At 40.2% G+C, this 27,958-nt stretch overlaps 3 protein-coding genes across 11 annotated transcripts; 1 reads left to right on the top strand and 2 right to left on the bottom strand.

Moving 5' to 3' along the window:
• Position 1: 1 nt before the first annotated feature.
• Positions 2–14,550, bottom strand: LOC129170986 (interleukin-6 receptor subunit beta-like). Of its 2 annotated transcripts, none has more exons than XM_054759217.1 (16): positions 14,463–14,550; positions 12,214–12,365; positions 12,029–12,127; positions 10,292–10,433; positions 10,061–10,212; positions 9,816–9,958; positions 6,606–6,750; positions 6,425–6,501; positions 5,496–5,733; positions 4,276–4,476; positions 4,084–4,188; positions 3,863–3,997; positions 1,264–1,437; positions 1,095–1,164; positions 921–1,014; positions 2–854 (listed from the first exon to the last, which is right to left on the bottom strand). In XM_054759217.1, exons 3-16 carry the CDS (start codon positions 12,114–12,116, stop codon positions 522–524), a joined length of 2,097 nt encoding a protein of 698 aa, XP_054615192.1. In that variant the 5' UTR covers positions 12,117–12,127; positions 12,214–12,365; positions 14,463–14,550; the 3' UTR covers positions 2–521. The 2 variants fall into 2 exon arrangements, with proteins under 2 accessions (XP_054615192.1, XP_054615193.1); XM_054759218.1 differs by having other exon boundaries at positions 1,264–1,434.
• A 6-nt stretch (positions 14,551–14,556) lies between these two features.
• Positions 14,557–27,747, top strand: rfx1a (regulatory factor X, 1a (influences HLA class II expression)). Of its 7 annotated transcripts, XM_054759215.1 has the most exons (19): positions 17,829–17,976; positions 19,278–19,333; positions 19,376–19,653; positions 19,935–20,044; positions 20,129–20,224; positions 21,382–21,479; positions 21,566–21,995; positions 22,624–22,805; positions 23,384–23,503; positions 23,609–23,742; positions 23,816–23,934; positions 24,064–24,170; positions 24,298–24,449; positions 24,645–24,742; positions 25,273–25,422; positions 25,505–25,713; positions 25,811–25,964; positions 26,060–26,105; positions 26,183–27,747. In XM_054759215.1, the coding sequence occupies exons 2-19, from the start codon at positions 19,299–19,301 to the stop codon at positions 26,341–26,343; spliced, it is 2,679 nt and encodes an 892-aa protein (XP_054615190.1). In that variant the 5' UTR covers positions 17,829–17,976; positions 19,278–19,298; the 3' UTR covers positions 26,344–27,747. The 7 variants fall into 7 exon arrangements, with proteins under 7 accessions (XP_054615191.1, XP_054615189.1, XP_054615188.1 ...); XM_054759216.1 differs by lacking the exon at positions 17,829–17,976 and adding an exon at positions 14,557–14,717 and having other exon boundaries at positions 19,278–19,521; XM_054759214.1 differs by lacking the exon at positions 17,829–17,976 and adding an exon at positions 14,557–14,717 and having other exon boundaries at positions 19,278–19,653; positions 21,566–21,944; positions 22,630–22,805.
• On the bottom strand, positions 15,168–16,353 carry LOC129170989 (relaxin-3-like). Of its 2 annotated transcripts, none has more exons than XM_054759221.1 (2): positions 15,691–16,353; positions 15,168–15,590 (listed from the first exon to the last, which is right to left on the bottom strand). In XM_054759221.1, exons 1-2 carry the CDS (start codon positions 15,848–15,850, stop codon positions 15,316–15,318), a joined length of 435 nt encoding a protein of 144 aa, XP_054615196.1. In that variant the 5' UTR covers positions 15,851–16,353; the 3' UTR covers positions 15,168–15,315. The 2 variants fall into 2 exon arrangements, with proteins under 2 accessions (XP_054615196.1, XP_054615195.1); XM_054759220.1 differs by having other exon boundaries at positions 15,170–15,593; positions 15,691–16,103.
• Positions 27,748–27,958: the final 211 nt, after the last annotated feature.

Raw genomic sequence — 27,958 nt, 5'->3', positions numbered from 1 at the left:
GTTAAAGGAAATCAAGATGCATATTAAATAAAAGTGGGAACGTGAAGGTCAATATTGCGTTGTCACGTTCCTCAATCCGTGTGAAATTGATAATATTTAAATTAAGGTTTTGCTTTTAGGAATGCAAGCACCTCCAGTGCAGTCTTTCACAATCAGTCTTTCTGTATAAAACATTTTTTGCAAGATTGGGAAAGTTTCTAATTGTGAGAAATAACCACTGATGACATCATACTGACAAACATTCACAAACTTACTAACATAAAATAAATATTTTTCATATATTCTTGGTGGTTAATTATGTATTCAAAAACAAGACTACATTTTACATACATTATTATGTGCAAAAGTTAGAACATTCCACATCCATACAATTTAACAGTATATGCAAATTAATCAATAATTGTTTATTTCATCCAACAGCTGTGCAGCTTTGAAATGTATCTTTATGCTCAGAAAATATATACATGAAAGCGTTTAAAAAAAAATACAACACTCGATAAACTAGCCTGCACATTGAGTAGTCAAGCCTCCAGTATTTCCACAGAGGTTGGCATGAAGTGCTTTTCGTAACCTGATGCCACACCTTCTTCTTCTTCATCTGAAGAATCCTCCATGTACCCCGGCCCACTCGTGCCCTTTTCCTCATCAGAGTCAACCATTTTTCTGTACTCTTCTCTGGCACATCTGTGTGTCTGATCACGCTGCCCTGAGGTAGACGCTGGTTTGGTTGTTTGGGATTCAGGGTGGGAGTCTTTTCCACATCGAGGCCGCTGGTTTGCCACTACCTCCAAAAAGGATATGGTGGGATGTGGTTCACAGATGGGGGTGCAGATCCAAGCCAAGGGGTCAGTCATCTACGGGGATCATCGCATATATTTTTATTACGACAATGATGCCATAGAATATTTTAATAAACTCACCTGATACTTCATCATTTTGAAGATGGTGCTATTGTACGGATCTGGAACTCTTTCATTTAAACACACACAAACTTTGCTTGCTCCTCTGTGAAAACTTGACATGAAAGTATGTTTTGTCATTAGTGACATTGAAACCATTGCATGTAAAGTCTAGATCAGGCAAAAATATCTCACCTCAGTGCAATCGAAAGACAGCCTAACATGACTAGAAGACATACTAAGGGCAGGAGCGTTAGTATGTGCGCTGTGAAAGAGAGCAAGAGCTCAGTAAGTGATGTGTCACACCTGAGATATCAAACCTTTACCAGAATTTCAACAACAACAACAACAACAAAAAATGTACATTGTAAATGAAGATGCTCCTGTTGTTTTGTTTTGAACCTCGCTATGACGTTGGGTCCCGGCCCCGCTTTAGTCACAGCCTTGATCCACACTTCATACTCCTGATCGGGATTTAGATCCAGCAGCTCAAATGTGTGACTTGTATTCCGAGGTGAGTATGTCACATTGTACACTGCTGTAGGGAAAGAGAAATGGTCAATTCATTCAAATAATAACTGGCGTCTCTAATTAGTGGCAGGTCAAAAAACATTGGCATTAAAAGCTGTGGCTGGAGGTAACCTCAGGATGTAGGTTGTTTGCTTTTTTTCATTAACTGCACAAAACAGCAATAGCTGTATTTGAAGTACAATCATCCCTCATTTATCGCCGTGAATTGGTTCCAGACCCGACTATAATAAGTAAATTTCCGCAAAGTGGGATTCAATACTAATCAATGGAATATTATCACAATCATATCAAAGAAAACTTGTTTATGACTTTCTATATACGGTTTTTACCATTATTAAAGCCTTGTAGAAATGAAATAACACCCCTATAGTCACCTTTACACTCCTATTATTTGTTTACACCACATTGGGCAACTCTTATGTGGAGGCTACAAGACGCAAGAGACGGCCGCTGCTTATAGCATATAGCGATATTTACCGAGTTAACTAGTTAGTCCCCCATTTATTTATTGTAAACTTAAGAATGTGTTTCAAATGGAGTGGGGAAGAAGGACAAAGTAAGAAGCCCAAAACATACCACTTCCACACGGAATGGGAGGAGAACCTTTTTTTTTTTAAATGTTTCTATGTCATGTCAGGCATACTATGGCTGACGCCATGCAGTGTTACGGTAATGTAATGTAAGCTAATGTCTCATCAGTGTAACGTTACTGACACCTAGTGACCAGAATAGTACATACTGTATAACAGGGGTGTCAAACTCGTGCCATGGAGGGTCGAGACACTGCAGGTTTTCTTTCCAGCCAGTCACTAAAGCAGGTGATTTTAATGATCAGCACCTTCAGTTTGAGGGAAGGAGCTCATCAATTAAATCACCTGCTGAAGAAACTGGTTGGAGAGAAAACCTGCAGCGTCTCGGCCCTCCAGGGCACGAGTTTGACACATGTGCTGTATAACATTTTGAAACACCACAAGAGTGAGGGAGTGATGTTCGAACCGCAAAGTGGCGAGGGACGACTGTACAATGGATTTCCGCAAGCTCGCCACTCAGCATTCACGGCCCCACAAATTTACTGAGTTTTGGTGAAATTTGATTTATTTTATTCTCCAAAAATAGGCTGTTTTTTCAGTAGAAAACACATCTCATTCACCCTAAGTCGGTAATAATTTATAAATATGTGGTAATACAGGTGAAACGTGCAGCATACATGTACCACTGTTTAAAAACCCACCATTTTTACAGATTTATAGAATACAATAGGCTTTTATTGTCATTGCACCATTTGACTTCACTGCTATTTTTTCCGTCAAGCGTTGAGATTTCACTCTTTGTTCAGTGGGCCTTGAACCCACCATAGTTGCTGTGAGACGCAAAAATGAAACTTAGAACTTCTACACCATGACTCTGATTCTATGTGTTCATCGATCATCTTAAATGATCATTCATTAGTGGTGACTATATATACATTTTATGTGCTTAATCTATGTGTGAAGCATATTTCGGGGGAAAGGGGGAGCTAAAGCTAATCTAATAATCACATCAGTCACTTTTATTGCAAATGTTGATGGGGGGATTGTTTGTCAAAAATGTTTAGGGGCATATCAATTACTTGCGGTTTTTCACCATTCGTTGGCGACCCTGGAACGTAACTCTCACAAAAAGCGAATCTACTATATCATGAGTGGTCAGCATCCAGAAGCTTTATGTACCTCTGCATGCACTTTAAAATGTTGGTTGCGTTCCTCAGATGTTGGTGTGAAACTACTGCGCGTTAAACTTGCCGTACTGTTGAACTCATCAGTAGCATTAATGCTGGCTGAGCAGTTTGCTCCTTACCGCGATTACAACATTGGTTCTTTTGCTGCTGTGTTGTGCAATACACTTGTGTGGTCAAAAAGAGCTGAGTGTTTCTTTTCACTTTTTAATGCACTCCAAACCATTATTGAAGTTCAAAAATTCAGTTGTTATATTTAATGAGATTCTCCCCTGGGCATCTCTGTGTGGAGTTTGCATGTTCTCCCAGTGCGTGAGTAGGTTTTGTCTGGGTTCTCCGGTTTCCTCCCACATTCCAAAAACATGCATGTTAGTTTAATTGGTGACTCTAAATTGTCCATAGGTATGAATGTGAGTGTGAATGGTTGTTTGTCTATATGTGCCCTGCGATTGGCTGGCGACCAGTCCAGGATGTGCTTGCCTGTCGCCCTAAGTCAGCGACCCTAATGAGGAGAAGAGGGATATAGAAAATGGATGGAAGGATATTTTAAAATTTCAGAAATAAAAGCCTCTCTCCAATTGTTATTGCCTTTTTCCAATTAACACCTTGTCCTCTTTGTGGTTTCGACCCCTGGCTATAATTACAGCATTTACGGCAACTGATCAATTGCTACAATATCCTGAGTTTAATTTGTGAATCAAATAATGTTGTTGCTTACACTTTTGTCCATGTACACCTATTTGGTAGCATAGGATGTGCCCCTTTTGCATGGTCAGCGGTCCAGACTCCCAAAACAAGGTCACATGTGTGGCAGCAATGGAAGTCACTTTAAATGAAGGCACTTTCAAGGGAGCTGGGAAGAAAAAGCCACAACATAAATACATCATTACATAAATAAATCTCTTCTAAAGACTAATAATTGAATGTACTGGTACCTACTTCCTTGATGGGAATATTCAATAACTGATGAAACATGTTGACTTTGTCCATTGTGTGTGACTTTGAACAGTGACACTTGGTAAGGCGTGGACTTTTCAAAATGACCTACAGAGGGAGAAATAAGCCATTAAATGTTTTGCTCTTCTATAAATACTAATGCATTTAATGTAAAACAATGCAAGTGACACAAACCTCTAAATGTTACCAAAGCACGGCTTTCATTCACTCTCATCCAGGAAAATCCCTGGCCTAGACGGCGTCCTGCTTGTTTGTATTGCACTACATATTCCTTGAACGAGTTGATGTCAGGGAGCTGAGAGTGCAGATCCCACGAAACGCTAAGGTTCTCCGTATTCATCCTGACATCAATGGCTTGCTCATTTCTCTCTTTATCTAAACAAAAGATCAAGTAAAACAAGATGATAGTTGAACATATAGGAGTTAGAATATACGAGTAAGACTAAAATCAATTTTTGTTGTGTAGTATTGTATTGAATACCAGACATTTGCAGTGAATATAATTATGTAATGGTAGAATGCCACGTTGCTGTTTGAATGTGTGCACATTTACATTTCCGCTACCCGCTTCAGTGAGTTCTGTGTGAAATGCACAGACAAATAAATGCAGCAACTTCTGTTAGCATGTGTCAATTTAGCGGGATCTCTGTGTGCACGAGGCTAACTGTGATCCTGCCGCCTCTCCCTGCCCCAGCTTTGTCTAGCACACGCTGCCATGGGAAGTTTCCCACAATGTTCAAATTAAATTACACACAACTTTTATAATAATCTGTGCAAGTCGTACATAGGGATGCATACCGAAACCAGCAATTGGTGCCTCATTTCAGCGCTAAATTAATGCAGACTTAGCCACCTGCAACAAGTGCTTGAAGGTGATATAATGCAGGGTACACAGTGTTTGATGCTCTTTTTAAAACTGCTGCCGACCTTAACACGGCAACAGCAGTGCTCACTTTCAACACCGCACACACACTCCTCCGTCGGTGTCCACAACAGCCACATAACACTTCATTATCCACAGTCCATGGTCACCGCAAGCGAGGTGTATTCATGAACAGCAGTGTTCTGATCTTTTTTTTTTTTTTTTGCACATCCTTTGTTCTGTATCGTTGCTGGCTTTGCTGTGATAACTATGACAATTTGTTGTAGATTGTATTTGATATTAGAGAACTTATTACTTAGCTACCATTATATTTATTGTATTTAGGTATTACTTAATGAAGTATTTAAATGACCACTCTGTTTAACTTGCATGTCACAAAATGAAACGGCATTGTTTTGGACAAAATCTGTATGAATTTCTTTTTTAAGTACCGGTTCTGGCACTGTTTCAAAAGCAGCAAACTGGCACCGGTATCGGATAATATGTAAACAATACCCAACCGCAGTCATACCTGGTGTTGGGATGGCAAGGTAAGAAGGCTCTGTGGCACCTTGGGCGTTGTAGGCTGATATATTGACCGATGATACACTCGTTAAAGAGGAGTTGAGGTAGCACTGCATCTCATTGCACACCAACCTGCCCCTCGGCTCGGCTGTGGAAATATTGACTGATACAGCCGTGCTGTGCTTGGACAGCAGCGTAACTTCATATCCCAGAATGTGACCATTAGCCTGAAATATAGGAAGCTTCTGCAGTGGAACAAAAAGGGTGAGAAAGAGGACACTGTGACATAAGTGAATAACAAATAAATAAACTGAAGAGTTTCACGATGCAAAAAATGGCTAACTACAAAATGGAATGCCAAATTTTTGTGAAAAAATTTTTAAGCTGACATTTCACACATCACATCTTACTTGTTTTATTTCAAATGTAGTATGGTGCTCTGTAAAGGTACTCTGTCACTCTCCAAATACATGGGTGAAACATTTAGGACGCCCCTTGACTGACTGTAAATGACATTTGTGGCACCCCCGTGGGTTGTAGTCCAAACGCTTTGGAAGACATCCTAGCATTCATGTAATATACTGTAGATATCCTCAACGTTTAATTATCCCTGCAAAGCCGTTTTGCTTGACGCCGGACGTGTTTTTCAGTCCACTAAAGGTGTACACCAAATTTGGTGGTGATTACAGCAGGTGTTTTGGAGAGGACATTGAGCTACATGAGAATTTTCAAGTCAATCCAATGTATGGGGTCAAACTTGAGTTGTGCCACCATGTGATGTATTTGTCAGAAAAATAATAACACAGGCAACACTAAAGAGGTGCATGACTACTTTTCACCCTTTTGGGTATAGCTATGCTACACCATCTAACACAAATATTGTATAGCCAATGTTACAATGAGAAAATTGAGGGTTGTCTAAAAAAAGTTATCTACCTTCCAGGTTATAACACAATCAATATTAGTGGCAGGCACTCCACAATCCTTCCATACATCCATCTCTCCAGTGGGGGCTGAAACAACAAGTTGCGCTCCAAATGTTAAGCTTGTGACATTTTAATAGCAGTAGATCCTTCCTCTTCCTCTTTGCCAAACTGCCTCAAAAAAGAAGGGTCACCTCTCTCAGAGCTCCTTATTCTGTGGCTTGCACTCCAGTCACTCATCAATCCTGTCGCACAGGAACAGCGGACCTGAAATTCATAGAACACACCAGGCTGGACCGCATCACTGAACTCATAGTTGACTTGTGCGCCAATCTCTTCCTATAAAAGGAAAACATGTTGATTGAGGTTACAATCAGTTGGCATATTTGAGCCATTAGACCAGGGGTGTCCAAAGTGCACTCCGGGGGCCATTTGCAGCACAAGGCTCGTTTTTTTTAATTGGCCCGTGGCACACTGTAGAAATTAAATTTTAAAAATATAGCAAAAATGGGAAAAATTGTAGAGAAAAATGTAATGTAAAGAAAAATGTAAAGAGAAAATGATGGAATTTTGACACTAATAACGTATAACACAATGCTACACATAATACATACACTCCTGGTCATAATACAGCAGGTGAACAGCATACTGTATATACAGTTCTGATCAAAACTTTAAGACCAGTTGAAAAATTGCAAGAATTTACAGTTGCACTTTTGGATCTTAAAAGGAAAATGCACTTCTTCTGGAATTTTCCACATCCGCAATCCTTATGTGAGACATGAACACATATGTCTTTCTCTTTTCAGTGCATTCGAAAGATATAAAAAGAGATAAAAAGAGACAGCTCATTACCGCACATATGGGACTTACTTATTCCGCATATAAAGTTGTCTGAAAAAGTCTCAGGAAAGCGCTAACGCTTCATTCACTTATGATGTGACGTGCACATTAATCAAGCTACAGCGACATTATTATTATTATTAGCATTGTTACGCTGATCGAACTACGTTACTGATGCATTGACACTTAGCTATACCACTTGGAATAGCCACTATCCGGCGAGTGAGGAGCTTCACCACAGATTCTCCCGCTGGCTATGTGTAGATGTTTCAGGGGGCATCCCTCATGACTGAAGGCCCTCATCTGTGTGGTAATGACTGGCTTTTTCAACAGGATAACGCTGCAGTTCACAATGCCCGTCTGACAAATGACTCTTCCAGAGGAATAACCTCACTCTTTTGGACCATCCCGCATGTTCTCCTGATCAAAATTCCAACTGATAACATTTGGGGATGGATGGCAAATGAAGTTTACAAAAATGGACATCAGTTCCAGACAGTGGATGCCCTCCGTGAAACCATCTTCACCACCTGGAGCAACATTCCCACTAGCCTCCTGGTAACACTGGCATCAAGCATGCAGGTGATTAACAAGAATGGTGCAGCTACTCATTACTGAGTCCTTTTTGGAACATTATTTCTGTTTTAAAAGGGAGGTTTCAGGGGCTTTTTGAGCTATGGTCTTAAACTTTTGATCATCTTATGAACAGCCGATTTCAATAAATTGCTTACTCAAATTTGTTTTTGTCTCACTCCCATTTCTTCATTTTGCATTTTGAAGCTCTACGTAAGATCAAACAGTGCAAAATGTAAATTCTTGACATTTTTCAACTGGTCTTAAGATTTTGATCAGGAGAGTATATACAGTGGTGTGAAAAAGTGTTTGCCCCCTTCCTGATTTCTAATTTTTTCCATGTTTTTCCACACTTACAGTAAATGTTTTAGATAATCAACCAAATTTAAATACTAGTCAATGACAACACAACTGAACACAAAATGCAGTTCTTAAATTAAACGTTTTATTATTAAGGGAGAAAGAAAATCCAAACCTACATGGCCCTGTGTGAAAAAGTGATTGCCCCCTAAACCTAATAACTGGTTGGGCCACCCTTAGCAGCAACAACTGCAATCAAGTGTTGGCGATAACTTGCAATGAGTCTCTTACAGCGCTGTGGAGGAATTTTGGCCCACTCGTTTTTTCAGAATTGCTATAATTCAGTCACACTGGATGGTTTGAGTATTAGCCGCCTTTTTAAGGTCATGCCACAGGTGGACTTGCTGGTGTGTTTTGGATCATTGTCCTGCTGCAGAACCCACGTTGGTTTCAGCTTGAGGTCACCAACAGATGGCCAGACATTCTTCTTGAGGATTTTTTGGTAGACAGCAGAATTCATGGTTCCATTTATCACAGCAAGTCTTCCAGGTCCTGAATCAGCAAAACAGCTCCAGACCATCACACTACCACCACCATATTTTATTGTTTGTGGGATGTTCTTTTTCTGCAATGCAGCGTTACTTTTACGGCAGATGTAATGGGACACACACCTTCCAAAAACTTATACTTTTCTGTCTCAGACCACAGAGTATTTTCCCCTAAGGTCTTGGGAATGATCAAGATGTTTTCAAACAAATTTGAGATGAGCCTTAATCTTTTTTTTGTTCAGCAGTGGTTTTCGTCTTGAAACTCTGCCATGCAGGCCGTTTTTGCTCAGTATCTGAGGCAAGTGAGGCTGTTGTTGTTTGTTTCCCCATTTATGGATAATGGCTCTCACTGTGGTTCGCTGGAGTCCCAAAGCTTTCCAGACTGAAAGACCTCAATTAATCTCAGTTAAATTATGTTTTAACAGCGGGGGCAATCTCTTATTCCGCACAGGGCCATGTTGGTTTGGATTTTTTTTTCAAAAAAAGTTTGAAAAAAAGTTTCATTTAACAACTGCATTTTGTGTTCAGCTGTTTTGTCATTGACTAATATTTAAATTTGTTTGATGATCTGAAACATTTAAGTGTGACAAACATGCAAAAAAAAAAAGAAACCAGGAAGGGGGCAAACACTGTATGCATGTATGTGTACATGTATGTTTATGTATGCATACAGGGTGTCCCAAAAATGTATACAACCTTTAGCAGCTGGTAACCCAATTGTTTGTTTTTCTTTGCAGATTTAACCCATTGAAATGAATGATGGCAGCCAGACTAAACTCTGAAAAAAGAAGTAAAAAAAAAAAAAGCGTGAATGCACAGAAATAGGGATTTTTTTTTCCGTGATGTGTGTGATTCCGTTGTTTCGCATTCTAAGAAGTGTCTGGACACAACGGACGTCAGTTTGAGAACAGGCAGTGACAAAACAATAAAATTATGTTTGTAAATTCTATAATTCTATGAATTATAATAAACACTTAGTTTACAATTATTTACAGTGTGCAAATGTTTTTTTTTGGGACACCCTACCTTTTTACAAACTACCGTACAAAATGTATATAAAAATATCACACTTGTGCACACTTTGATTTTTCAATACGTGCAAAAATTTTGGACACCCCTGCATTAAACTCAAAAAGGTACCTCTAACCACATTTTGTTGGCCTCAGTTCGAAATCGCACATCACACGATCCCAAAGAGAGGTGCGCCTCATTACAGGTGGAATTCCAGGAAAGTTCCAAAGGATCTTGCTGGCTCCATGTAATCTTAGGAGCGGCTGGCTTCACTACATGGAGAAGATTAGCACAAAATACGGTACATGAAAGTGCAATCAACTTTAATAAAAAAAAAAAAACACCTAAATAAAGAGAGCATGTCCTGGACTCACCGATGTATCCTGTGTTGAAGACAACCTCTTGGGATTTAGCAGAACCTCGTTGGCTCTCTGCCTTGACCCAAACACGAAGTTCACTGTTCATGGAAAAGTGCACACGGTCGATAAAGCCACTCAAACTGGCCCCAGTCTTAACGTGGCCTTCTCTGGAAGCAAAAGGAAAGGCGATTAAGTACCGACATGCTATATTTTTTTGTTGACTAATTAATGTCATGTTGAACTTACTCGCTATGCACCCTCTTCCAGTGTAGGCTATAATTTGCCGGGACCTGAGGATCAAATGCTTGATCCCAAAAGCAATGAATACGTGGTAACCAACAGTTGTTGTCCTCACACGGAATGTGGCACTTGGGTTCAAAACGGGGATCTTGAGAACCCAGTGAATAAACAAGATTAATATGAAAAAAAACATTAATTATAATTGTAAAGGTGGTCGACATTGCTACATATTGTTATTCTCTAATGTGACTGCTGACATTGTTGATGTGATGGTTGTTATGCCAGCTGGAGACTCACTAGCTAGCACACTAGCGACACATTTAGAAAACATAACAAATTTTATCGATTTGAAAACATTCTAATCGATAAAATGCATCTCTGATTTCTGACAGTAAGCGAATACTGTACTGAAACTCGATTCAAATGAGAAGCGTTCGCGTAAAAAAAAGTGGGGGTACAGCCGACAGAGAACCAGAAAACATTTATGTGACAACGCACCAGTCATTGCACTGCATTCTGGGACATGTAGTATCAGCAAATACACGCTAAGATACTCTACTAATCGGACAGTTTTGACATGAAAAAAAAAATAAAATTGATCACACTGTCTGCTTTTTAAGGAAGACAATGTTAAAAAATAATAAAACGCAACACAATTACTACTACCGTGAGTGACATTTTAGATTATATTTGATGCTCGAAGATAGGATCAAAATACTGTACACAAATGTTAAGCAGTATTATCCTGTGTCGGTGCAGCATGTGAAACAGGAAACAGGAAATCAGAAGACTGCATCCTTTCTTCACGTGATGTTTGCTTCAAACTAAATCAACACAGATCAGTCTAAAACCACAAACGTTTTTTGGCACATGGAAAATACAATGGATTGTATGGAGTGTTGGACCACTTGCCTCACACCAATGGCCTTCTCCTGCTCATACTACAGAAAATACTTTGGAAAAAAAGTGCTTTTAAATAACTTTGGGGAATTTGTATTGTTTAATAAATGCAATTCTGTAAAATTCCATTAGCTTTGCTTGGCCATTGATTTGTGAGGTGAATTTTGTTGTCCTACCCTTCACAGAAGTGATTCTATTGAAAGTACATGTTACAGAAGTGAATTTATTAAACAATAGTTGTAATAAAATTCCCAAAAATATTTTAAAAGCACATTTTCCAAACTAATTGCTGTAGTAATACCAGGAAGGAGTCACTGATGTGTTCAGTGAGTTTTGTGGTCCTACACATTACAGGAGTAAATTTATTAACAACCTAATAAAAATTGCCCTAAATTATGTTAAAGGTAATTTTCACAAAGTTGTTGCTTTGTATATATTTTAGTAGTTTTAAACATAATCAATGTGTTTTTATTTACTTTTTTAATCTATCATACTTATGTTTTTTCCTACATCTCTTACATCATATGCAAAAAATAAGCAAACTTGCCAACAATGTCATCTATGGCCTTCCAGGACAGCCAATAGCCAATATAGTTTTGCGAGCTCTCACAAAAGTGTGTTTTTCTTTTTTTTTTTACCCATCGTATTTTTTTTTCTCCATGTCCCCTCTGGGGTTCGGTAGTATTGCACAAACCACTATCAGTATTTATAGTGCCCTAATTCTTTATATTAATATTAGCCAGTTGATTAAAAAAAACACCCAGCACCTGTTCCAGTGCATGATAAGCTAAGTAGTGGCATAAAACTCATTGCAATGAAGTAAAAAAGTCAATATTATCAAACCTGCAGCAGCAACATCATTTGGCATGTTGACTAGCAATATCAAGAGAAGCCATCCTGCTATAAGAAGGGCCATTACATTTGAACCCATTGTTCTTGTGTCTGGAAATGTAAATAGAAAAACAAATATTGTGTAGGTAAGATACATTTAAGGAATATTTGGAAAGAGAGAAATTATTTGCACTTACAGTGACTTTGACTGCACGTTTCAACTGTTTCTTATGTGAAAAAAAGTCTTATGTCAACCAGAGGTCCAGGCTTGCCACTGATGCAGTGTGAATGTGCATTGTGGTGGAATTAGAAGTTTCGTCCTTTTCCAGAGGCACAGGAAGATTTGATTCTGTCGCAAAAAAAAAAATTGAGTTATTACCAACCATTTAATATATTCTCCAGACAATGGAAAATCATTTGTACACAAATGCGTGGCAGTAAAAAGAGGATGAGCTGGCCTGCGTGTTGTCTAGTCATCAATAAAGTAGCAATAGGCTAAGAATACAATTAAATATATTTTTTTTATTTTGTAGAAACGTGAAAAAACCATGAATATTTAAAAGACAAAAGATGTGTTATTAGGCCTATTAGCTAGTCACACAAACATTTCAGCTTTGCCTCTTTACATTGTGCCTTTGTGCTCTACTTTTTCAATTTTTGCTTGGTTTTTGTTGAATTTTCTTTCTTCAATATGCCACAAGCCAATAAAAAAACACATCAGAAGATTACACAGAAGTTAAAAAAGTTAACATTGCATAGCATAGCATGCATATGTTGAACTACGGCGCTTAACATAACACCACCATACATTTTCAAATTTAGTTTTTTACGAAAACAAAAAAAGCAGTGTACTTATTATTTCTTTCTTATTCTAGTTATTTACTTGAATTCCTGAAAAGAAAATGTATCACAAAACTGTGAAAATATAATGTTTTTGCCAGTGATGAACAGTCAAAGGAAGCAGGTGAGGCAGAGCCTCAACAGTCATAATGAAAAATAAAAAAATGAATAATTCATTCATCCATTTTTTATTCCGCTTGTCACATTCACACCTACGGACAATGTAGAGTTATAATTGTAATAATAATAATCATAATGGATTAGATTTCATAGCGCTTTTCAAGGCACCCAAAGTGCTTCACAATGATGTGAACTCATTATTCACTCACTCGTCAGTCACACACTGGTGGTGGTAATCCACATCTGTTGCCACAACTGCCCTGAGGTAGTCTGGCGGAAACGTGGCTGCCAATTCACACCTACGGCCTCTCCAACCACCACCAAACATTCATTCACATTCATACACCAGTGTGGGCAGTACTGGAGGCAAGGTTGGTGAATGTCTTGCCCAGGGACACGACGACAGTGACTGGGTGGAGGGAGTGACGACCGAACCGCCAACCTTCCGGTCTCTGAATGACCTGCTCTACCCCCCATGTTGCCAATTAACCTAACGTGCATGTTCTTGCAATGTGGCAGGAAAAAACTCACTCGTGCACTGGTAGAACATGCAAACTCCACACAGAGATGTCCAACAGAAATTCGAACCCAGATTGTCCAGATCTCCTGACAGACTTTGTGGCCAGCATGCTAACCAGTAGACAGTACTGGCCACTACTGGCAGTACTGGTCATTCAGTAAAAACGAATAACGATAACATGAAATAAATATGAATAGTTGCTCAAGGATAAGTGGCATAGAAAATAGACAGATGGATATTTGTGCATTGAACTGTGTTCTAAATTTAGTTTCTGTATCAGCCATCGTTTTTAACATTTTTCTCAGTAAAAATTTTTGAATTTGCACATTTCCTGATCAAGTGAGGCTAATCAAGTTATTGCAAAGTAAAAAAACATAACATCTTTAGTTTTAAGTTTTACTTTTAATTGTATAACTGGTGTTCTAATAAATTTGTTAAGCATTGGTTTGACACCCCCGCCTTTGCCTAAATGTGACGGAATATATGACTACTGTACTATACAGTACATACTCTACAGTATTTTAAAGAGAAATTGCAATAAAGTATTTACCCAAAGTACCTAAAGCATAATCTGTTTTAGTTAATGGTTAATTTAGCATTTAAACACAAAATCACGTTCTCAGATCAACGACAGTCGACAAGTTTTCTCATTTCCTTTTCTAAGTTAAGACTGAGTTCTGTTTCTTGATATGCGCAACTGGCAACCACACTAGCTGACTCATGGTCGCCATAAGAAGCGTTTAATTTTACAGAATGTCACTGCCGCAAAACGACTTTATCGCGATAAAATACCTGAATGATCACACATGTAACATTTACAGTGGATTATCCTCAAATGAAGTGTATTGAATTAACTAAAAATGAGCCTCAAATAAATAAAACTTTCTTTCAGTGCAGACGAGATTCTATTGGAGATTTAAAAAGAAGAGAACGAGAATAATTAGCAGTAAATAAATAGTTGTTTACCTCATCCAAATGAGAACCAAACGTTACATTTGGCCGTCGTTGTTGTTCTCGCGATATGTGACGACATTTACGGGAATAGTCCGTAGCCGCGCCCCTTTTGGAATACACCGCGGAAGTACTACCGTTTGAGGATGAATGTAAACTAAAGCCCTAAATGAGCCAGCTATCTGACTAACATTACAGCAAAAAGCACTATCACGCAGCCGTTTGAGGTTGAGAAGATGTTTTGCATGTGAAATGTGTCCTAAGAAAGACGTAAGTACCAAATACAAACTTCACCTCACAGCACCTAATATATTATCGGTAATATTGCTGTTATGTAATATGGAATCGTTTGTAATGTGATGTTTGGCATTGTTGGAGTCAGACATGCAAATTGTTTAGATTAATAAACGTTTACGGTCGCTTACCCATTTCATGTACTTAAATATGTACCTTAAATATTTAAAATATGATACAGTATAATTCATCACCACAGCAAACTGCCACACCACAGAATAAACATTGTTAAATGATTGCCGTCAGAGATTATGTGAGTGTACTTAATGTTATGGCTGGTAATTGTATATTTTATGTCTCCAAAAAGCTTTAAAATTTTTAACCCAATCCAACCAAACAAAATAACAGACAATATCACAATCAAATCAACTATTAACATAAAGAAAGTATTTATTAAATGATTTTGAAGAAGAGACTATTAACAAACATTATGTTAAACACAAAATCTGACATCATTTTGGTACACTTCAAAGTTTATATCAAATAAAAATGCTTTGGCATGGTATAAAAGGACCAAAAGCTCATAAGTAAAAGTTAAGTGCATATATTTATGTTTAATAATAACCTACAGTTTTCAACAGAGGGAGCTGATCTCGCTTTTGCTGCAGCCCCACTTGCAGCAGGCATTGGAAAGACCCACCACCACATCCCGCCCCTTGCGGTCCGCTTTCCGCAGGGCTTCTAGAATCTCTTCGGTGATAAAAGAACGCGTTGGCCGGCTGAAGACTGTGTCGTGGTTTTCTCTTGATATGAAATCCAGATCCCTGTTTCTGTGGAGTATGTTGTCCATCATTGAACTTTGGCTCAATTCCTCAGAGGACTGTTCTTGATGGGAGCTTAAAAAGTCTTCTGCTGCAGTAAAATGAGCATTGAAACAAAATCATCATTATAACATTAGAATTGATATGAAACTGCAACAGTTCCTGAAGAGACAATGTCAGTGTCTCACCTGAAGCCCTGAGTGACCGTCTCCATCGTGATCCACCACAGGTGAAAATAACCGCTCGGATGAACTCGCGACCGCAGAGCTTGACACCATATACTGGGTCCTCCATTGTCTCAACTTCCTTTGACAGAAGACACACTACCAGTACCACAAGTTTCCACATAGCACCCCAAAGAAAGAAAAGCACCGCAACAATGACAAAGTATATATGGAATGCTTTCTGAAGCAATTAGGTTTCTCTCTCCCTGTTTGCAACAGCTGTGACTGTCTGGGGGTGACCCAAGCGGGGCTTTATAAAGGGCTTTGAAGCCCTGTCGCGTAGACATGCATATTACGCATGCAGAGAATGGAAGATTTGACAGGGAGATACAGTCGGAGACCTTTATGAAGAATAAAAAGCGGACCAAAGGTCGGAAGACTGTGAAGCGTTTTTGTCACCTCAGTTTCATATGTAAAACATGTCATAACTATGAATCAAAAGTGTAATTTTATGGATATGTGAACAATAGCCAAATGGCGTGAGCCACATATTAAACATAACATTTGGCCAATTGTTACAAAATACTTATTTAGCCATAACTGAACAGCAAGATCCAAGATTGCACCAAAAGTGTAATTGCAATCAAAAGTGTAATTTTATGGGTATGTGAACAATAGCCAAATGGCGTGAGCCACATAATAAACATAACATTTGGCCAATTGTTACAAAATACTTATTTAGCCATAACTGAACAGCAAGATCCAAGATTGCACCCGACAATGGCAATGCAATTATTGTGATTGTACCTCTATTTAGCGGTACATCATGACGGTGTTATACACTGCTGCAAAATACGACTAACACGTTCAATAAATACCACTTTGACAGTGTATAATCTCAAATTTATTATCTTTATAAAGGCAGAATTTTTGATTGGTTCTCATTAGGTCCTGTTTACCTAACTTAATCCCACACTTGAAGGCCAGTTATTGCGTTACATTAGGATAGATTAAAGCAGTTCACAGTTATCTTTGTATAATTTTCAGCGACAAATGACCAATTATGTATGACGTCCACATGTGCATCACTACCCTTTTTGCTCCTTGGTAATGGCCTATCCTGTCATTTTTTTTACAAAAAGGTGAGCTGGGAGAAGAGAGACATCACAGGTGACATTTCCAAAAGTTCGATAACATAGACCTCTCTCGTCATGAGTCACACAAAATAAAACACTTTTTATCTGTGTAGCCATTAGCCAAAGGTTGCTCATTTGGAAAGTTACAATAGCATGATGAATTTGCAATTAATATGACAAAAGCCTGAACAGTCTGGCATTTCAGATATGGCATTCATTAAAAAAATGAGATCATACAGTCACTTGGAGTCCTGTCATGTACAATGTAAATTACGCAGTAATGTAACCAAGTCACACACACAACTGTTTTAGATTAGTTAAAATAACTACATGCTGGAATACTATTTCCTTGCCTCATGACGTTACAATTGTTGGAGATGAAAATCTCCACAACCTAATAGAGGTCTCAAGGACCGTTCTGTTAAATAGATTTTGCCTCCCCTTATGTGTTCTTTAACCTCCAATTATGAGAAGGATTCTGTGACCATATCTGACTGCTGATTATGTGAATGCACTTTATTTTTGTGTTTCTATAACCTACTTAAATAAATGTTTACTCACTCAGCTAACAATTAATAAAACAACATTATCCTACAGAATCCGTTACTACACGTTCTTTGTTTTTTTCTTTCACGTTTAGAAAATAGAAACATGGTTAAACACAGGATGTGAACAGACTTAATCATTGCAGAGACTTGGAGAAGGGGTTGGATTGAATAAACTCAACTTCTTCGTACTCCTTTTTGGACATGTGGAATTGTGCAAATGTAAACATGTGATGTCCCATATTGTAATTTTGTTAAGCATGTTTGAAAATAACTTTACCATTACAGACACAAATAATTATTTGAATAATGTTGTGATTTATGTTTTTATTTTTTAGGAGGATATAATATCAATAGTATGATGGGCGTGCAGACCTTTGTAGCGATAATATGCTAGTACTGTCCCTTTAAGAGAATTTTGTCGTACTCAGCCAATCAGAGACAGGAGGGGGGAGGGAAGGGAGCGGGGTGGGTAGCAACAGTTGCCCTGGTGAGGACGAGGCGCCATAGCCACGGTAGCCCTGGCGACAAGAACCCGGCAACGAGAATCAACAACAACAACGACTGAATCGGCCATAAATTTAAAAGACGACATTTTACCGCCGGGAAAAGCACACGTGGAGCCACAGGTGAAGTCCACACGGGGGATATTTGACGTCCATTACTGGATGACATGAAGTGCGCTTTTTTACCCTTGTTGTTTGAGTAGCCATAATAGACAGCTGGATTCTATGACATTACTCTTGAAGCTAACGAAAATTTGTTGTGTGGCATTTGCCGAGTGCGCCCACTCGTCTTTGGGTTGTCAGTGAATTGTCTGTCTGCCTGCCTGCCTGCCGTGACAACGCAGCCAACGGATGCTGCGGGCCGTTGTTATGGCGATGTCAAAAGCGAAAGGTAACAGTTACAAAATGGCGGTTGTTGAGGCGTTAGCTTGATAGTTAGCGTCAGTGGGGTCACGCTGCACATGGCTTGTGTTGTTTCATTACACCGGCGTTATAGTGTCTAATTAGCCTGCAACGTGTCGCAATCATTGAACAAATAAAATTTCATGTAATTCAACACGAAAGTCAATGAGCACGTTGCGTAGAAAGCACAAAAAAGATGCCGATGTAGGATAGCCGCCAATAAACACGATAGTGTTGAATGCGTATGAATATTGGAAATGGTCAAGAAAAGCGCCTCCCAGGTTGGGCAGGTGGCGCATATTAACCTTGTAAGGGGCGTGGCAAAACAAAGCTACTCGTCTGTGTGTGTGTGTGTGTATATATATGTATGTATATGTATATATATATATATATATGTATATATATATATATGTGTGTGTATATATATATGTGTATATATACAGTATATGTGTATATATGTGTGTGTGTGTGTGTGTGTGTGTATATACACACACACACATTTATATATACCTATATATAAAGCTGGGTAGCCTTGAAGTCAGCTGCAAAAGCTGATATTATTTAACTTGACCGAGTCAGTCAGTTTGATTTTTCAGTCAGTGTTTTGGTGTTTAAATCAAACATAAGGGCCAAGTCACTTCTTGTTCGGTGACAGAAAACAGCCACAACATTAGGTTTATTTAAGCAGACACACACAATATTGCCCAGTAAGTGAATGCGGCCAGTGAGTGGACTGTAGTTGATGTAGTAAAGGACTTTGTTAGCATGTTCCACTCTTAAAAGGCAGTGTGGTCACATTACAGGTAAGAAGACACTGCAGATGCTCCACCTCCACATTAGCTGGTCTGCCACTGTATTCCATTAAGCTATTTGCATCCAGTGGAAGAAGTACCTGCCAAGAATTAAAAAAAAAAAAAAAAGACAATCATGACAGGACTGTACATTTGTTGAATGCAGATTGATCTCCTACCATCCAATGTTTATCCCTTAGATAACGATATGAACTTGTTTCTCGCTTTCAGGGTGATCCTCCAGCCTGTGTAATGGCCACCTCAGGCTATGTCAGCGAGATCCAGCCAGCAGCCCAGTCTCAAGGGGCTGTTGTCACATCTGGGCAGCCTGACACCAGCTCTCCACCTGCAACAGCCCCTCAGTTCCTAGCTGAGATCCAGACGGTGGTCACCCCTACTGTTGTCACATCCACAGCCCAAACTGCACCCGGACCTGAACAAGCCACTTCCATCAGCACTCAGAAGCCGACTACAGGTAGTCAAACCCAGACCACAGCTCCAGCTCAGCCCGCTCAGACTCATTATGTGACGGCGGAAATCCAGGGCTCCCCCACACAGTCGGGAAATGGACAAAGCGCTCCCCAGTACATCGTTGTTACAGTTACAGGTAATGCTGAACACATACAGTTTATTGATGTAATATAGGCAAGTATGCTGCATTCATTACATTGTATGTTATAGTCTTCATATTTGTATGTATGGAAATACATAAAAAGATAAAACATTCCCCAAAGCAGGAAGTTGTCATTCTATAACACCATACGTATGTTGAAGTGATGGCTCACACACATGGGTTGGCAAATCGGTGCGAGTGCAAGTGCAGTAAATCTGGTGAGTGTGAGTATGCCGGCACTCGTGGTCCATTTACAATTGCTGTTTGTCTCACAGAGGGCTCCCTTCACTCGAGCGACAGTGTGTCTGACTCCAGTTCCCCTCCAGCTGCCGTACAGACGGGAGTTCCCACACAAGTCGTCCAACAGGTCCAAACAGCCCAGCAGGTGAGATGCTCTCATGTGCAAAACCCCTCACAAACAAATGTCTTTGCTAAAAAAAAACACCATCTCTTATGTTTGTTTGAGCAGAGGTCTGTAGTGCAGGCCACCTCGCAGATAGCCAAGACTGAGCCCGGTTCACAGCTTAGTGTCACTAGTCTACAGCCAGTTCATATCAGCCCAGAGGTAAGTGGAGCACACAAGCACACTGTAGCAGTCATTCCCTCCAGGATCTCGCTGACCGTTTTTGAGATGTCTGATTTCCCAGTTCCTATTTCCCACTTTCATTTATGTTCTAACACATTGCATGTAGTTTACCCCCGCTTTTGTTGAGAACATTGGGGAACCATGGAGCCTGATCTATAGCTATGATTTTTGTTGGTAAATGAGAGACGATGAGAGCTTATCATCCCACATAGATATCACTGTCAAGGTGAAAAGGAAGTGAGGGCATGGGTGTACAATATAGGGACACATTTGATTGGTTAGACAGTTCACGTGTGGGTTTGAGCACTACTCAGGGACAAATTGGATTGGCCAAAATGACAATAAGTTGTCAAAATGTTCTGAAAAAAGTTGCGGGGATTGGACAAAATGGTTGAATTTGCAATAATTGGCGTGATCACAATGTCGTGAAATCCTAGAGTCTCTGGAATGCAACCATCTTGATATAATTGGAGATAACTGTTGCTTTTAGTGAGTATACACCTCAGCAAGCATTTTTATTACGTTATATAATACTATAGAAAAACTAGGATATACTTTAGAATTATCAGTGTACAGCTTGTACAGCAGTATAGATATACTGTCGACTCAACACACAGCCATTGTTATCTAAATAGCTGGCAACACAAGTGATTAGCAAGATAATTGTGCCTTGCATACAGTCAAGCATGGTGGTGGTAGCGCTATGGTCTGGGGCTACATGAGTGCTGCGGGTACTGGGGAGGTGAGTTTCATTGCTGTACATGACAATCATCAGTGAAAATGTGTGCTTAGTTTACACCGTGTGGTGGCATATAGCTCCTTTATAGACAACATTAGTCAGAGCGCAGAATCTATGGAAGAAAGGCATCATGCAGCACTTAAGACAGTGCTTAGGATTCAGAGCAGGCTGCAGACTTCCATATTCCACCGCATATCAGCCATTCTAACCAGCCAGCCATGAACTGGTGGAGAGAGACTCACCAGCTACACCCAAGTAGGTCAGGGACACAAGCAAGATTTCAGCTATAGAGTTAACGGATGTTCATGAGTGAAATGAGTGATGATTCATGAGTGTATATGAATCATCTGAATCTGATTATCCAAAGAATCGATGTGTCAGTGTGTGTCTTTTGTAGGTACAACAGCAGCTGACACCAGTGCAGGTGCAACATGTGTACACCAATCCAGTGCAGTATGTGGAAGGAGGAGATGCCAACTACACAACCAGCACCATGTTAGAGTCATTCCCAATCTTACAGCATTTGTATTTGTATTTCTCAAGGCTCTAACTACCCAACCCTGTTTCTATCACTTATCCAGTCGTTCCGGCACCTTCCCTTACACTGACACAGCCCTGTACACCCAGACCACCGCTGCCCAGTATTATGAAGGTCAGCCAACCTCAGGCTCGCAGTCCTCCACCCCTGGTACACCTCTAACTGTCTCTGTGACCGCTGGCACAACAGGATCTGTGTCCATGTTTGTGGCTCAGCCTAGCAGTGCAGCAGGGGGAGGGGCAACAGTGGTGTCCACAGGTGGCACTGCAAATGGGTCAGGGGATGGGGCGGGCACTAATGGTGGCACCACAGGAAGTTATGTGATCCAGGGGGGTTACATGCTGGGCAGCAGCAGTAGCAGCGGCGGGGCAGCTGGCAACAGTCAGAGCTACTCCCACACCGCCCGCGCCTCCCCAGCCACTGTGAGTATAACAGAGGGCGAGGAGAGTAGCGTGCCGTCGGCAGACAAGAAGGTATGCAGAGGCTTCAAGAGAAGGAATTTCTACTCATTCTGTACTCATTTGCACAACCTTTTAGTGCCGCACACGTGTCAAGTGGAAAGCACAATTAAAAATGCTCAGATTTCTACCATAAAAAAATATGAAAGTATTTATACGAGAATATTTTGTAAAAGAACCCAGCTGAAGCTGTTGAAGCATACCATTATTTTTAACTGTGATTTCCAGCTCAAAAAAGACCAAACCATGACCTCATTGCTTTCATACCATTACAGTGCATGTGACCAGGGGTACCTTTTGATTTGCCTGAAATGTCTTACGACACCATGTCAACAATGCCATCCTAAAAAAAAAATCATTCATTTGATAATAGTTACCAATTTATGTTTGGCAGACATCCCATCAGTATTCCAGGTCATTAATTCATTGCATACCAATGTTGTATGCCACGGCACGCACACAAAGCTGTTTGCATTTTCATTCCAAAATAATCCACAATGTGTATATAAACTGTTGTATTAATTAAAACATATGCATGCAGCATATGTCTGTATGTTGTTGTTGTTTGTGTTTTTTATGTTTGCATGCTTTACAGCTTTGCTAATTGCACCAGTCTCCTCTTTGCCCCTTGCCTGCCGGTCAGGTACAGTGGTTGCTGGACAACTACGAGACTGCCGAAGGAGTCAGTCTGCCACGCTCGACCCTCTACTGCCACTACCTGCTGCATTGTCAGGAGCAGAAACTGGAGCCTGTTAATGCAGCCTCTTTTGGGAAACTCATTCGATCTGTTTTCATGGGGCTACGGACACGAAGGCTTGGCACACGGTAAGATAGGTTATTCAGTTAAGGTAGATTTTTAATCTATTCATCCATAATTTTACTTGTGCCTGTTTGAAGGCAGCAACAATATACCTGTTCTTAATAAGAGATACATATGTGGCTTTCACTTGCAAATGATCAGTATGTTATGTGAAGATAAGAGCAGCGCAGAGACATAATCTGCTCACTTTCTGTTGATTACACGCCTACACAACAGACAACTGTATTTGCATATAGAAATAGTGCATATATTGTTCATCCCTGCTCCATTGCGGCATTCTAAGAGGAGATAAATTGTGTAGAAAATCTTAAAGCGCAGCAAAATGTTCTTAGTGTGGGCGGGAACGTGGGTGGTGATGAAAACACAGCATGTATGAGGGTGAGAGGAGAGGCTGTGCAAGTTCATTTGTTCAGCAAGTTTGGCTGAATTAATTATTAGGACTAACATCTTGTCAGTTCATTTGTTCAGCAAGTTTGGCTGAACGTAGTATTAGGAAAAATGTCACGTATAGATCATTTTAAGATCACTTTTAATATTATAAATTGAATTTGTGTAAAATAATTGCCCTTTGTCTACCTGACAGGGGTAATTCTAAATACCACTACTATGGGCTAAGGATCAAGGCAGGCTCTTCTCTTCTCCGCCTAATGGAAGATCAGCAGCATCTTGCTATGAGGCAGCAGCCCTTCTCTCAGAAACAGAGGTACACACATTACACCACTGTGAACCTTTCCCTAACTAAGATGAGTTGTTTTTGTTTGTCATTGTAATTGTGTTGTTTCAAGTACTCTCACCCTGGTCCAATCAGGTTGAAGCCTGTGCATAAAGTGGAGGGAATGACCAACGGCACGGCATCAGGAGCAGGCCAGCAGCAAATTCAGCAGCCGGGTTCTGGACAAGTGGACATCAGCACCCAGGTTCAGCAGTACCAGCAGTTCCTTGGTAGGTTCATTTCATTAGAGGGCAGTAGAGTTTTAATGACTTTTCAAACTGAGTGTCTGTGTCTTTTGTCCAGACGCATCCAGGACACTCCCTGAGTTCTCAGACATTGACCTTCAGGGGAGGCCCCCGCCAGAGGGTATTGAACTGGATCACATAAAGAGCTTTCAGCTGCTCTACAGAGAACACTGTGAGGTAATAAACACAAGTATCAGTATAATTTTGTACCTAATACAATACATAAAGTTTAGTTATTGACCACAGGTTTATTATCTACTACCATAAAGGTCTAAGATCTGTTTTTCTGTCTTTTTGCTCTGTTAGGCCATACTGGATGTGATGGTCAATCTTCAGTTCACCCTGGTGGAGACCCTGTGGAAAAGCTTCTGGAGGTTCAGCCAGAGCCAGGCTGGCGATGCCACACTGGCTGTGTGAGTTGTCCAGATTTGTCACTAACTGATGTACTTACTCAGTGGGCAGGGAGACTAATGTTCAACATATAGGAACATTGTTGTTCTGTTTGGCATTAATATATGATTGAAAATTGTGTGTTACCAGTCACGACGAGTCAGAAAAGCGTCTCCCGAAGTCCTGTCTTGTGCTGCTGTGCAAGTATGAACCTGTGTTGCGCTGGAGCCGTGACTGTGACAACAGCCTGTATCAGGGACTGGTGGAGATCCTCATCCCTGATGTCCTCAGGCCAATCCCCAGTAAGGCATCTAAATACTATCAGAGAATGTTTATTAATATATTTGCATATTCCTCATTTAGCATTTGTTTCAGGAATGCGCTATGCTCTTCTTGGTTTCACTGGAATTGTGCCATAGTTTTTATTGTAAAGTTAATAAATAAAGGGAAATATGAACTTACTATAATTTCCTCCTCCTTTTTCCTCTGGTCCTCAGGTGCCTTAACGCAAGCCATCCGGAATTTTGCCAAAAGCCTGGACAGCTGGCTGACCAATGCAATGATGAACATTCCAGAGGAAATGGTCCGCATCAAGGTACATTGTAATTGTTAATTTAATTATAGCTTTTATAACTTTTTTTGGAAGGAAAACACAGCTTTCTTTGACCAAATGGTAATTTATTAGAAGGATATTGCACAACATGCCAGCAACAGAAGCAATGTTGTAATAGTGATATGGAGCAAACTGCAGCATTTATACTACTGATGAGTTAATTGCAAACAACAGTACGGCAAGTGTGTCACATCAATAGCTGAGGAGTGAAATCAAAAATTGATAGCACATGCAGAGGTAGATAAAGCTGCTGGATGCTGACGGCTCATACTACTACTACATACTACTGCTGTCTTGTGGAGTTCAGGAAATCAGGAAGTTGCCAAATACCAATGTTTTTCGACCTGGTGCAAGACACCAACGTTTATTTGCTTTTTTAGACCACACACCTGACGGCTGAAGGGACCAACATCAATTCGGCATTTATGTTATTTGTACTGACATTGTCATTTCTTGTAAGGCAACCAACTAACATTATTTTCATCATCTCTTTTGTTCTTGCTCTGTCATAGGTAACATCAGCCAATGCATTTGCCCAGACGCTACGTCGCTACACCAGTCTTAACCACCTTGCCCAGGCAGCCCGCGCCGTCCTCCAGAACACTGCCCAAATCAACCAGATGCTCTCTGACCTCAACCGCGTTGACTTTGCTAACGTTCAGGTTAATAAAGTATATGAATGTTGCTTGTGCACTGCGTCAGGCCACGTAATCATCTTACCCTCATCTTGTTCACCCTGTGCAGGAGCAGGCTTCATGGGTGTGCCGCTGCGAGGACCGTGTTGTCCAGCGACTGGAGCAGGACTTCAAGTTGACCCTCCAGCAGCAGAACTCTCTGGAGCAGTGGGCTGCCTGGCTGGATGGGGTGGTTTCCCAGGTGTTAAAGCCCCACCAACACAGCCCTACCTTCTCTAAGGCTGCCAAGCTGTTCCTGCTCAAGTGGTCCTTTTACAGGTGTGTTCACTTACTTGCTTTCAGATTTATACTTGCTTTCAGATTTATTTATCCTGTCTTGCGTCATGGCTAAATTTCTTTTATCTCTGCTCTCAAGTTCCATGGTGATTCGGGACCTGACCCTGAGGAGTGCTGCCAGTTTTGGCTCCTTTCACCTGATCCGCCTTCTGTATGATGAGTACATGTACTACCTGATAGAGCATAGAGTAGCACAGGCTAAAGGAGAGACCCCCATTGCCGTCATGGGAGAGGTAACCACACGCGCACACTCACACACAAGCATGCCTGAATACAACAAATACCATCTTTACAATAACAGTACCACATTTTCCTCTCTTGTGATTAGTTTGCCAGTTTAGGACGGGGTCTAAACATGCTGGATCCTGACAAAGGTGATCTCATGCTAATACTGCACTCTAATTGTGGCTCAAGCATGTTGTAACAAACTTTTCCATCACATCTGGTTTAGAAGAGGAAGAGGAAGAGGAGGAGGAAAGCGATGAGGAAAGTCAGGAACTATCCCTGCCGTCAGATGCTGTGGTGTTAGGAGACGAGTCTCTGGAGCCTCCTGCCAAGCTGGCCAGAACGGACCAGAGGGTCCTCTTTGCTGCAGGGTCAGCGGACAACTAACTAAAAGGATTCTACACAAAGAAGACGTGTATATACCATACAGCAGCTTTTGTAAATGTGCACAGTTTTGCTGCATCCATCCTGCTTGGTGTAAGTCTCTCACCACTGATAACACACAAAATCAGCTGGCTGCAGAGGTGCAATGTGCATTTTGACCTTTAGTTGTAAGGATGTGAGTAAAGCAAGTTTGTCCAGTCACTGCATTGGCACTTAATTAGATCCTGGCTTCCTGTCTGTGAAACTAGTGGCTAGATTATAGTGTCTTTGCTGTATAGACAAATCCATGATGAACACACTGTGTTGTGTGTCTGCAAGGAGGAGCGTGTACAACTGGGCCTTGTTTGCCAAATGTAGTTCATTTACAGGAAGGGAAGTCTGTTTATCCCTTGAGTGTGTATGTGCCCCGTTGTCCGTGTATTTGAATGAAAGTGGAGCTCAAGGCTTTTAATTTCATTTATTGTGAGAGACATGTCCGATTTGATTGCATTTGTGGGTTCTAGGAGTGCCTGTCACAGCTGCTACACACCTGTACAGATAAAGCTACAGCTGAGGACTCCCATTAGTTGCTGCAAAAATCTCCAGTCTGTGTGTGTCATATTTATGTTCCAAGTGCTTCATTTTCATTTTAATTTAAAACTTTACTGTGCCCTCATTTTCCTCGTTTTGTTTGTCCATGTCTGTGCCAAGCCCGTTTGTGCGTTGATCTTTGTTTTAAATGATCTCTCTGTGCCTGAGTAAGAACAGTGATGTTTAGCCGACTGTTTTATTTTCCTTTGTTTTTGAGCTTTATTGTCACGAAGTGAACCTGTTGTGCAGTGTACGGTGCCGTGATGTCACACATTGTAGACAACCTTTTGTCTGAGTTCTTGATTTTATTTGTGATTGTATGTTCTCTTCATCATACCTGAAGACTTATTCACACACAGGCTAGCCTATTTGCACATATTGTCTTATGTCTTTTAAAAAGTCGGACACGCTTCTTGAGTTATTTTTAATCTTCTTGGAAGTGTTGTGTGTTTTCATTGTGGTCTGCTCAACCCTCCACCATATCAATGCATTTTCACCTTCCTGCTAATGATGTTGATTTGCTTTATAAATCCATATTCTTAAACATTGTTAATCAAGATTGGTTGATACAAACATGTCATTGTTGGATTTTCACTACTTACATGTTTTCATGCCTCAAACCAGCACATCTATCCTTTTTAGGAAGTAAAAAAAACCCTATACCACAGTTATCACTGCAGTCTTTTAATGATCTACAGAATATGTCATTGTTTAGTAAAAAAATGTCCAGTAATTTTTATAGTGCATTGTTTCTTATGAACAATACAAATGAGTTTAAAAAAACGTTCAGTGCAGTGTTTTCTGGCTTTGGTCTACTATAAATAAGGATGACTGTGCCTTGGAGGTGGTAGAATGCAATTCAGATGTTTACTTAAAAAATATATATAAATTAAAAGTTTTTAAAATTGCCTTTCTTCTTTTGCAGTTTTGCCCCAAATATCACCTTTAGTGTCTTGAATTTGCAGATACAACTGAGCAGTCATATTAAGTATTGTAGGAAATATCTGTGTATGATTGTGTTTTGTCTGACTTACAGCTTGCAAGGTAT

This window comes from Dunckerocampus dactyliophorus, chromosome 18 (genome assembly GCF_027744805.1).
Source record: "Dunckerocampus dactyliophorus isolate RoL2022-P2 chromosome 18, RoL_Ddac_1.1, whole genome shotgun sequence".
In the NCBI taxonomy this organism is placed as follows: Eukaryota; Metazoa; Chordata; class Actinopteri; order Syngnathiformes; family Syngnathidae; genus Dunckerocampus; species Dunckerocampus dactyliophorus.
This window is presented reverse-complemented; position numbering and strand designations above follow the sequence as displayed.

Excerpts from the sequence above, each read along its gene's own strand:
- rfx1a (XM_054759209.1), top strand. Across the intron at positions 21,480-21,565 it reads AACTACACAACCAGCACCAT|TCGTTCCGGCACCTTCCCTT; the intron begins GTTAGAGTCATT and ends TCACTTATCCAG. Across the intron at positions 24,450-24,644 it reads TGTCCTCAGGCCAATCCCCA|GTGCCTTAACGCAAGCCATC; the intron begins GTAAGGCATCTA and ends TCTGGTCCTCAG.
- LOC129170986 (XM_054759217.1), bottom strand. The coding sequence starts at position 12,116 with ATGGGTTCAAATGTAATGGCCCTTCTTATAGCAGGATGGCTTCTCTTG. Across the intron at positions 6,751-9,815 it reads CCAACAAAATGTGGTTAGAG|GAAGAGATTGGCGCACAAGT; the intron begins GTACCTTTTTGA and ends TTCCTTTTATAG. Across the intron at positions 3,998-4,083 it reads TGAATATTCCCATCAAGGAA|CTCCCTTGAAAGTGCCTTCA; the intron begins GTAGGTACCAGT and ends TTTTCTTCCCAG.
- LOC129170989 (XM_054759220.1), bottom strand. The coding sequence starts at position 15,850 with ATGTGGAAACTTGTGGTACTGGTAGTGTGTCTTCTGTCAAAGGAAGTT. Across the intron at positions 15,594-15,690 it reads ACGGTCACTCAGGGCTTCAG|CAGAAGACTTTTTAAGCTCC; the intron begins GTGAGACACTGA and ends ATTTTACTGCAG.